Source organism: Siphateles boraxobius, unplaced genomic scaffold (assembly GCF_051911475.1).
Source record: "Siphateles boraxobius isolate OS27281-9 unplaced genomic scaffold, OSU_SipBor_1 130, whole genome shotgun sequence".
NCBI lineage: Eukaryota > Metazoa > Chordata > Actinopteri > Cypriniformes > Leuciscidae > Siphateles > Siphateles boraxobius.
In genome coordinates this window covers 31,691,897-31,703,757 of record NW_027508734.1, presented here as the reverse complement: position 1 = coordinate 31,703,757, position 11,861 = coordinate 31,691,897, and the positions used below count along the sequence as shown (strand labels likewise).

Sequence of the window (11,861 nt, the reverse complement as noted above, 5' to 3'; positions counted from 1 at the left end):
ACACATGAATTAAACGTTCCGACTGGCCATTGGTGGATAAGGAAAATGGGCGTGGAAAGCGTCGGTCGGGTAAAACCATAGAGGTAAAACACTGGTAAACTTTAACTAGTTTTAATTATTCGACAAATGATACCATATATGTCTAAAAGAAGTATATATATTTATATTTTATATAAAATGCAACTTTAATGTTGTTCTGAGAAACTTTGTCTTAACACGTTTCCTTCAGTTGTGTAATGACACGACCCAGCAATTGATTTGATAGTAAATACAATTATTTTATTTCTTAATGTTATTTCCGCGTACATTTAGAGAGAGATAATACAGCTCTCTCTCAGGGCTTGTTGTGTTGTGTACGGGCAGTGCTCGTCATCATGAGGCGGAACAGCAGGAACATCAGTCACATGACACGACACATTCACAGGGGGGTCATCCAGTGTTTCCTCTAACATATCTGATAATCATGGTAAGATATTAGGATCATCGTATTCATAGACTGTCTGCTGGATTCTTTGTATGCTCCGTTATATTGTTTATAGCTGTCAGAGTGGCACTGAGATCTCTTGCGTGGCTGTTTTGTGTCTGTGAAGATAGCCGTTAGCATTAGCGTTTGAGATGCGGAGGCCTAACTTACATACACCTAATTATTCTCGTTTATTTCTTGTGTCTTGTTTTATTCTACCAGCGATTTAACATTCGCCCTGCAGGTGTAGTGAATCTGCATCCATCATGTTTTTCTGTCATTACAATCCACAGGTTTTCTACAATATAGGCTAATTTGAACTGCTAAGCCAATAGCATTAGCCTTGTTGTCATTACAGTTATGTTTATATAGGCATTAATAATCAGATATCTAAGACACGTTTATATGCAGCTTTTTTTCTTGCATACGCATTACATATATTTGAATAAAAGGGCAATGGTTTTAGTTTGCACAACATGAGCTTCAGTTTATGCTGTTTGGTCACGGGTTCATTCATTCAGTTCAAACCAGATCATAATATCTTATGCTTACTGTTAATCATAACTCTTTTAAAAATGCTATTCGTGTCAAGTGTAACTGTCTGTTACTGTCACTAACGATAGGTAGTTTGGGCTTTAAAGGGAAATGGAGAGGTGGTCGTACTAGATTGTCATCCCAGCCCGCTGGCCACTGACACTTCAATTATGTAGTTATTTGTGCACTGGCAATCTCATTTATATACATTTATTAGACACATCGACAGATTAATATAGCGTCACTGTTTTAATTTTTGAAGTTATACAGTTACTTTCTGAACTTTTTAGCAAAAATGTGCCATATGACAATTAAGCTGTATTAGGCATGTCATTTAAAACAGTAACAGCAATGTTCTGCTATACAATTATGTTGTTGTATTTCACATTCTTAATTTTAAACATTATTTTTTCATTTCAATAAATTTTCAGTTATGCACTTTTTTGTGACTATTTCTAGAATATTTGTACCGTTAAAAAATACATTTTTGATGCCGCAGGACAAATTAATTGAAACATACAAGGCTAGAATGTGATTAAAAATTAAAAAACTTGAAATTAAACTTTAGAACAATAGTGTATATGTATAAGTGAAAGTGTCCTTTATTTATGTATACTTGCACTACTGTTCGAAAGTTGTGGGACAGTAAGATTTGTTTCAGCATTCAACAAAGCTGTTTAGAACTTTATTATCCTTCAAAGCATCTGTATCACGGTTTCCAGAAAAATATTAAGCAGCACAACCGTTTCCAACTTTAATAATAATAAGAAATGTTGGTCACACTTTATATTAAGTGTCTTGAACTTGAATAAAATAGTTTTTTTACAGTTGTGCAAAACGATCCACAATTATCTGAATAACTGCACACAAAATCACAGAATGGCAGTGGGCCTCTATTCTGCTGCTGCATGTAAACAATTTACAATTACTTACATTTTAAATATCTGTGCAAAACAACAGTGCAAAAACAGCACTATAACTCAAGCCAAACTCAAACTGTAAAAAACATGTACGCCTATGTAGCCTTAGGAAACACAGTCGTGCAGTGCTACGCAAATTTTAATGTAACTGCTATGGCACACTAGCACACACACAAGGTCTCTCGCTTTCTCTCTCTCCCTGTCTGGCGTGCGCGCGCTACACGGTTTGGAGCACGAGCTCTTGCTGGCTCGCTCTTCCGGGAGATTTGAACAAATTCGCGGGCATCAGCGAGCCGCTATCAATATGCGGGAGACATCTCTATCTTTGATAGGCAGACGCGTGATAACTGCGCACGGATGGGAGGGGCGGGTGACATTCATTTTCGGTTTACGTTTTCGGCTGTTTTTTTTTTATTTCGGCCCGAAACCGATAATGCCATTTTCGGCCGAATATTTTCGGCGGCCGAAATTTCGGTGCACCCCTACTGTTAACCCACCCTTAAACCTTACCCGTATCCCGCAGCAAACGGGGTCTGGAATACAACATGAACACAATAAGTACATTGACTGTACCACATTTTTTTTAAATGCAAGTACATAAAAGACACTGTAATATAAAGTGTGACCGACATGATCATTGAGCACCAAATCAGCATAACGGAATGATCTCTGAAGGATTATGTGACAATTGAAAATTCAGCTCTGCCATCACATAAATTAATTGCATTTTTAAAATATATTAAAATAGAAAATAGTTATTTTAAATTGTAATAATATTTCCCAATACATTCAATTTCTGAACGTAAATGTAATGGTTATGGAAATAGTATACCATCTAAAGTTTAGATGCACTTAACTAAATTTGTTTCTCATGGTCTAAAGGTCTAAGCTTAAATGCACGAAAGTAGTTTTGAAAGCAAACATTTTTTTCTTAAATAGATGAGCTGGACGACTACTGCTTTTTAAAACAAAACAAACAAATACTGGGTTCACCTATTAAAGTTATTAATGAGATATCCAAGGTGTTTGTATCCAAGCTTTTGACTGGAGAAACAAATGTTGCTAAAATTTTGATGTTGGGAAAAATCGGCAAAACCTTTTTTAAATAATTTAAAGGTTGGAGACATCACATCCTAGTTTGATTGTTTGACTGCACCTGTTTATTCCAGCCGACCACACAGCAGTCGCCCCAGGATGAGCAGGAGAAGCTGTTGGATGAAGCTGTGCAGGCAGTCAAGGTTCAGTCATTTCAAATGAAGCGCTGTCTGGTGAGTTAAGTACATGCAAGTTTACAACACGCTGTTAACTAGCATCCCAAGGCGATAGCAGTGTGATGTCTCTTGAACAAATAAAACATGATTACCTTAAGGTGTTTCTCATGGCAGTGTGAAAGCTTCACCCTTAATCTTCGTTTATGAGCATTTATATTCCTTCATCCAGGACAAGAACAAGCTGATGGATGCACTGAAACATGCCTCAAATATGTTGGGGGAGTTGAGGACTTCTATGCTTTCTCCCAAGAGCTACTACGAACTCTGTATGTTTTTTCATTGCATTATGTTCTTAATTCGAACAGAACAAATTTGCACGCTTGAATTTAACAGTAAGAATTTTCTTGAGTGTTAAAGAACGGTGTTCTGTGTTGTAATTTCTTTTTAACAGCTGCTAAACGCTATATGTTATCTATCAAGGTTTCAGTTGATTATTGTGCTTGTAGACATGGCCATCTCAGATGAGCTGCATTACCTGGAGGTCTACTTGACAGATGAGTTTGCCAAAGGCCGCAAGGTGGCTGACCTCTATGAGCTTGTTCAATATGCAGGGAACATCATCCCTAGACTGTGAGTATATTAGTAAATCTCCCTATTTAGTGTAACTGTAAAACATTTTCAAGATTTTGCAAATTTAGTCACATTGTAACAATTTAATTGCTCATTTATTATTATATAACAATTATTATATATATAACAATTACTCATAATATTATAGTAGTATAATATATTTTAGTCACCATTAAAACATATTTCCAAACGCTACTAATTTTTACTGAAAAGTTTTAACTAAGCATAGACTGTAAATGAATGAGTGAATGGAGTGTTCTAAACCTTTGATTTTTTTTGTTGTTGTATTGACAAGTGCAGTTAATTATGTAACATGTTCATGAGTGTGTAAATATTGTGTTGCATGACCTTGCCGTGTGCATATAGACTGAGTGGTCCTGTAGTTTACATTTATTCATTTAGCTTACGCTTTTATCCAAAGCGACTTACAATTGCTATATATGTCAGAGGTCGCACGCCTCTGGAGCAACTAGGGGGTTAAGTGTCTTGCTCAGGGACACATTGGTGTCTCACAGTGGATTCGAACCCGGGTCTCTCACACCAAAGGCATGCGTCTTATCCACTGCATTTCAGTTTAATGACTCCAAGTAGGATTGCTTTCATTGCACCTGCCTCTTGTCTTGTAAGACATCATTTAATTGTGGAAATCCATTAATGATGCGCTCAGCTCAATCAGTCTTAGATTTAATCTAGTTTTAAAATATAGGATTTAGTGTTGATGATACTGAAATTTTTAACTTTGATACAATACCTTGAATAAAATAGATAGATTTGATACTATTTTAGAAAGATAACTTCATTTACTTTTTATCAGTCTTTTCTGAGAAAATATTTTTTCTTATCAATTGAATCTCTGTTGTCTGAGATTCCTCAGGCTCTGAGGTGGTTTATTTAATAATAATAAATTACTAATATGGTATAATTATTATTTCTAAAATTGATTACTATTGTAATACAACTGCACTGGAGCAGTAAATTGAAAAGATGTTTGATTTTTTTAGAACTCCTTCATTGACTGTTTATCTTTAATGAGGAAGTATGTGCTGAAACAGATTGGTGGAGAGCATCTGTTCGAAGAAAAAAAAAAGAAACCTTTAGAGAAAGGACTATTTTAAACCGCATAGACAAACAATGTTTAAGCAAAAGCAACCAGTGTTCATTTTGACAGTAAATTTTGATTTAGTTTTGGCATCTGAATTGTTTTAGTTTTAGTCTAGTTTTAGTCGACTACATACCTTACGATTTTATTAGATTAAATCCAGATTAGATTTAGTCGACAAAAATCTATCAGTCAGTAATAGGGATGGGCGATATGGCCTAAAATCCATATTGCGATATATACATTGCAGCCTCTTGCGATAACGATATGCCTGTTGCTGTAGTGTGCGGTGCAGGAGCAACACGCGCTATTGTGCTTTCACATTTATGCTGCGTTTTCAGTGCGCAACTGATCTACGGCTGTGCGACAAACACAACATTTATCCTCTATTTTTTATTTCAAATTACTATTTTTATTAGGGGTGGCACGATCCGCTTTTTTTGCCTCCGATACCGATTCCGATACCTGGGACTCAGTATTGGCCGATACCGATCCGATCAAATACTAAAATAATAATTAAAAAAACAGTGCCAAATTACCTAATAAACTGTATCTGTATGCCTCACTGTGGGGAAGAGACTGGGATTATTCTTTTGTTAAAGGCATCAAAGCTTGACTTAAACATTATTTTCCTTACTTTGTAAAACAATACAGACAAAATATATACTATATAATTAAAATAGATTTATTTTAAAATTTTAAGCGCAACTTTTTAATGAAGCAGCAACATATGATACATAGATTGGACAGAACAACTAAGGCTATCAATAAACTGCCATTGCGCAAAAGTATTGTAATATGAAAGGCTCCAATTCAGAGCGGCACGAAACCTTACGCGCATCCCGTGCGCAGAATGATGCGCTCGAAGCAACATGGAGTCACGGCGCGCAGCGCGTCGCATTGAAAAGTTCAAAGCACAAAAGTAAGATATACATATATTTCTTTATTTATTCATTAGTTTGAGCCTTTTAACAGTTTTAAATTTCAGTTAATGTGCGTGTGAAGAGCAATTATATCGCTCTCTACTCCAGTGTTGTGATCACTGAGGAGTTGTGTTGTGATCTAACAGATACCCGGTTGAAAGTAACATGTGAAACTCCAGCACGTTAAAGTCCTTTTATGCAAACCATAGACCTTTATCTACAGATCTACAGTATAATAATAGGAACATTGACTCATCTTGGAGAGAGTTTCATCGTGTTGACTGTTTTACCCGAGCGCGACGCGCTGTTTGAGTGCTGAGAATGATTGACAGCCGCAGCGGAGGGAAGCACTTAGGTGAAGATTAATTTAACGATTTAAATCTGTACCTCACGTTAAACTATATGTAATGGCTTCAGAAATCTTGGAATACAGTACACGAAAACATTATAGTGCTTTATAATGTTTTTGTGCCTTTTGTGTTGTATAACAATAACATGCGTAGGCTATACAATATCGGATCGGATTTGGATGGTCTCGTCTGGCGATACCCGATCCGGCAAATATTGCTAGTATCGGAGCAATACCGATACTGAGTATCGGATCGGATCACACCTAATTTTTATTATTAGTGTTTTTTATAAAATAATATAAAAGTTTCAGCATTGCGATTCTATTCGTACACAGACAGTAGGCTAGTAATTCGTCTACACTCTTTCACAAGACTTAGGCTATTCAGATTTAAACTTAATACACTTAAACTTATTCTTCTATATAGATTTATATATTAAGTTGCTCCAGCAAGTGGCAAAACATTTATACATTTATTTTAAGATTTAACACTATTGACAAAAACAGCTCTCTCATACCTTTTCTTTTGCTTTTAAATCTTTTTTACAAGAAATATTGTGGTCTCAAAAAAACTAGTTTTTCCACTTCCACGAAGAGACAAGTGTGCATCCATTATGTCACGTTGTTGAGGTAAAGTTACTGTGTAGTTTTCCTTGCTTTTATTACCCCAAGCTTAAAGTTAAAAAGAAAATGACTGTGAAAAATAGTAGTATAATTTAATTAAATGCATTTAAGGAGAGGTTACTATATTTTCATATCAATCCGAGTTCATTTTTTTTTTCTGACCATGAACCATGCGCTAACACTTTAATTCAGCGCGTGCAGCACAGCAGAAATAGACTGCTCGTCGGATGGCTTAAATCCGAACCAAGTCCAAATAATGGATGTTGCACCGGTCTTTTTCACCAGCTCCTCCGTTTTGTTTTCAGCCATGTTTACTCAAGATGACGAATACGATGATGCGTTGCAGCCGGTTGCAGCTCCTGGCTCTAAATTTTGCGGGTAGATTGCGTCAACATGCATTATCGCGATAATAGAATTAAAATCTCTATCGTAGGCCAATTTTTTATCGTTTATATTGCATATCGTTTCTATCGCCCATTACTAGTCCGTAAATAAGAAACAAAACAAATAAACACAATAGAACAGAACTACCTGCTTTAAGCTTGTCATGTAGGTCTAACAGTAGTTAGTGTTGGTAAAACACGTGCAAATACGTGATAAACTTTTTGTCAATTCTTTCAACTGTCCTGGGCCATAGTGCAGTCCTAATTGTCAAGCCCTGTATTAGATTGTCTTGTTTTCCTGTAAATCAAATGTGAAATTTATCCATATGTCTGTTCTTCTCTTTTTTTAAATGTTTTATAAGACATGCAGCAAATGTATGCTATTGGTTTGTTTTATTGAGAGAATTCACAATGGTGCACAACTCAGCACTGGACAAAAACTCCTGTATTTTGAGCGATGAGTTGAGCGATGAGTTGATTCTGACTAATATAATCACCTCTGATTGGCCATTGCGTTCAAGAAATCTGGTGCTCCTTAATATTTTTTTTCAATCACACACAGTAATTTTCAGTTGCACGGTAGAGCCATGCTCTCTAATAAACAGAAAGATTCATTCTGATTTAATCTCTTCCCATCTTCCCTCCCTAACATTTTTGTCGCATTCTTATTTGTTGATGAAATAGTCAATAGATTTTGTTATAGTTTTTTCATCAAAAACGAGTTTTTTATTTAGTTATCTCGTTTTTGTGAAAATATGTCATTGACGAAAAAACTGACAAATTATACGTCACAAAACTAAACACTAACAGCAAGAGCATGAGCACAGCCACCAACAGTTTCTACCAAATAACAACTCCGAGTTTATACAGTTAACTAATTTTGTTGTTGTTGAAAATACAGAAAAGTGATTGCTGGGTTGCTCCACTGAGTGCGTCTTTTAATAACTGTCATCAGGAGTTGGCCATCATTGGTATAGGCAGCATCATTTCAGGCAGCATAGGTCGCTCACACTCACGTACAGTGAAATGTGCACTTCAGTTCTGACTCAACTGCGGCCTTTTCATGGCATTGTGCCCGCTATCTGTTCTGCCTACAACTCTCATTAAAGGAATTGTGATCTAGTTGGTAACTTATTATTAAGCAGGACCCAGTGCTTCTCTGCCTCCTCTCATTTCCCTTTGCTATATTTCTATATGGACTGCGCCATTGAAGTGGTCTCTCTCTTAAATTAAAGTCCCTTAACCTGCTGAATCTTTTAACAAAAAAGTCAAGCTGTAAAAACTTAGGTAACAGAAATGCTCTGAAATGTTTATAGGGTCTTGAATTCATTGATGAAGGACAGAAGACTCTTCTGTAGACAGATGCCCTCTGCCAGGTTAATTAGGCACTGAGGTAGATGGGCAGAGCTAAATGTATGTAAATTACATCATACCATCAGTGGCACTTTGTCATTGTCATTCAGAGCTTGTTTTTGTCAAGTGGGCATGAGAATCAATAATCAACTTTTGAGCGTGTGCCATTTCACGGTAAATGCTCTGATTCAGATTGTTTATATATGCTATAGACCAGGATTGGGGGTCCACCTTACAGTGTAGCCCATCCAAATGGTTCAGTGGGTGTTTTTAATGTTTGCGTGCACAGTTTTACAGCTGTGTGAGCTGATGGGGATCTTCTGACATTCATTCTGGTGATCAGTTAATTCTAAAAGGTCTGAAAATCACTTCCCTTCTAGCAAATCGGTTCAGCCTAAATAGCTCACCCTCTGAAATGTAGAATTGGAAAGCCTGATTACTTTTTATTTAATAGGTTTGCTCCTATAAATGAACAGATTAAAAAAGCGATTCATTAAATATTGCTTTTTTTATTAATATGTATTGTTACATGTTAATTATATAATTAGGGGCCAAGCACCGAAGGTGCAGAGGCACCTATTGTATCTATTGGCGTTCCTATTATTATTATTATTACGTTCTGGGAGTCTATGGCAGCCCATAAAACCACTTTATCAATATCAACGCTTTGACATATTCATACCAAACTTGTTACATATCATCACAAGCATGACCTGAGGCTACATGCTGTGTTTCGGCACAGTGCCACCCACTGTTCCGGAGATATGAAATATGGCTCTGAACAGTTTATCCAAAAATCATAAAAGTGGTCTCGTTAGATTTAGGGCGATGCTGAGTCGACTCATATCCATATTTTTTCATATCTACCATTTTAGGCGTCGACCATTTTGAATTTTGTACCAAAATGCTGTATTTTATGAACGCATGAACATATCGTTACGAAACCCGGTATGGGTCATCAGTATGATGCCCTGAAGGAGCCTGAGAAGTTTTGAACCAGCTAGCTAGTAAAATAAAAATTAAAAATGCTTATAACTCTGGGTTTGGTTGACTTATTTTCTAGGGATCTTCTCCTTAGATTTCTGAATCCTTGCCGAGTCCAACGATACCAAACATGCTAGGTTTTGCCTTACGGTTTGTGTAGCGTTGTGATTTAGCGCTTAAAAAAACATTTGGCAATATCTTCGAAACCGTTTGACCAATTGAGACGAAACCACTGTAGGAAGTTTGGAAACAGGTCATTGGCTATACAGTAATGCCCAAATGACAAAATATGAATAGTAAGTGGCAAGAAAATGCAAACAAAGTCAGGTGTGGGTCATTGTTTATGTGTTAATACTTATAAATGTCTATAACTCCAAAACAAAATGAGATATTTTCACCAAATTTGACACACATGTAGCATGTGGCTCACTCTGAGGACATATAAACAAAATTGTGGGATTGTGCCTCTTGTTGGCGCTATAATAGAACAAAACATGAAATTACCATTGACTTCAATACAGTATTGTAATATAAAATGCTATACTTTATGAACGCATTACCATATCGTTACGAAACTCGGTGTGAGTCATTGGCACCATGGTACTCAAAGTTTCGGGGCAGCGCCACCATGTGGTAAAAAAAGTTATAAAAATTCCAAAAATGCTAATAACTTTTTAATAAATTTGCCTATTATAATGTCACTTGTCGCAATACATTACTTGGGTTATGCTGAAAATATAGATACCAATTTTGCCATAGTCAGCCAAACTTCCTGTCCGCCAACTTTATTTTCTTTTAAAACCTACTTTTTCTAACTTCTCCTAGACAATTTGTCTGATTTTCACCAAAATCGAATCGTATCATCTCCAGACCATAACGACTAAAAGTTATGGATTTCGTGTCGATAGACAAAACCGTTTTCGTATACCGCAGCAGAAAATATGAGGCATGATGCCAAAATGACTATTCAGGCTTTATCTCTGCAATCCCTTGACATATTGACACCAAACTTTGTATGTGTCATTGTCACCTCACTCTGAACATACCACATCAATTTCGTAATAACGCCACCTATTGGTTGAAAGTGATAAACCATTAAATCATATTATAACTGACTGTATATATTCAGCTATTTTGTCTGTAATCATCTTATAAGGTCTTCAATTGCTCCTTGCTGCAGTTGGTCTGACACTCCCAGCCATGTTGGCCTATCTTATCGTCTTCTTGCGCTTGGCCCCAATAGTTGCTGCTTGTATGAAATTTATCTGGATTTAAAAAGAAAACATTTCCCTGCCCTAATCACCATTCATTCAGTTCATATGAATGTAATGATGTGGTATTATTATTATTTTTTTTTAAATTTGCATTAAAATGTCCTCGATTTCATTTCCTCTTAACATGCTGGTACTATTACAAACGTACTACATCCAAATGGTAATTAATCACAGACAGAATTCAAAGACGAATGTATAGCTAAATAAACTGCTTAAATCATCTGAATTCAGTCAGACCCTCAAAAACAGGTGTTTGTGTGTTTGTTGTTACTGTGGAGCTTGGCAGATGTCTTATTTCATTTTACATCGCTTGTATTGCAAAAGAATGTTCTGATAAATGCTGCATACAGTACCGTTGTTATCTGTTTTTTTTTCTCTACTTTTTGTAGTCAGTGATTCATATTGCCCATTAACTTATTGTCCAATCCCTCTGTCTGACTTCCCAGGTACCTGTTGATAACTGTCGGAGTGGTGTACGTTCGCTCTTTCCCACAATCCCGCAAAGACATACTGAAGGACCTGGTGGAAATGTGTCGTGGGGTGCAGCATCCACTCCGGGGCTTGTTCCTCAGGAACTACCTGTTGCAGTGCACGCGCAACATCCTGCCTGATGATGGAGAGCAGGCTGAGTATGACACTCCGTATCTAATGGCTGTGATTGCACCTTAAGTACCCCTGAGTGTTGTGACTCCCACTGAGCAATTTAAATGATGCCGTAGTATAATCCTACGTGCTATATTACAATTTAATCCATTGCTAGAAAAGGCTTATTTTCCCACATTTAGTGCTTACGGAGCACTTAGACAGCTTTTGACAAATGAATCACTAGAAAATCTCATTATCTGCTAAGGATTGAATGACTAACCAGTGTGGTTTCCTGTTTGATTTAGGGAAGAGATGACCGGAGACATTAATGACTCCATTGACTTTGTCTTGCTGAATTTTGCCGAGATGAATAAACTGTGGGTGCGGATGCAGCATCAGGGACACAGTAGGGACCGAGAAAAGAGAGAGAAGGAGAGGCAAGAGCTGCGTATCCTTGTAGGGACTAATCTAGTCCGACTGAGTCAGCTGGAAGGCGTCAATGTGGAAAAGTACAAGCAGGTGTGTTTCA

At 36.7% G+C, this 11,861-nt stretch overlaps 1 protein-coding gene across 2 annotated transcripts in view; it reads left to right on the top strand.

The window, feature by feature from the left end:
* Positions 1 to 34: 34 nt before the first annotated feature.
* The window catches only part of vps35 (VPS35 retromer complex component), a 48,151-nt gene continuing 36,324 nt past the window's right edge, over positions 35 to 11,861 (top strand). The window contains exons 1-7 of one of the 2 annotated variants that reach the window (XM_077229128.1): positions 35 to 83; positions 339 to 466; positions 3,087 to 3,185; positions 3,358 to 3,454; positions 3,635 to 3,758; positions 11,194 to 11,376; positions 11,638 to 11,851. In XM_077229128.1, the coding sequence (XP_077085243.1) occupies positions 464 to 466; positions 3,087 to 3,185; positions 3,358 to 3,454; positions 3,635 to 3,758; positions 11,194 to 11,376; positions 11,638 to 11,851 (720 nt within the window). In that variant the 5' untranslated portion in view covers positions 35 to 83; positions 339 to 463. Of the gene's footprint in view, positions 84 to 312; positions 467 to 3,086; positions 3,186 to 3,357; positions 3,455 to 3,634; positions 3,759 to 11,193; positions 11,377 to 11,637; positions 11,852 to 11,861 lie in introns of both variants that reach the window. The other variant, XM_077229129.1, reaches the window with a different exon arrangement.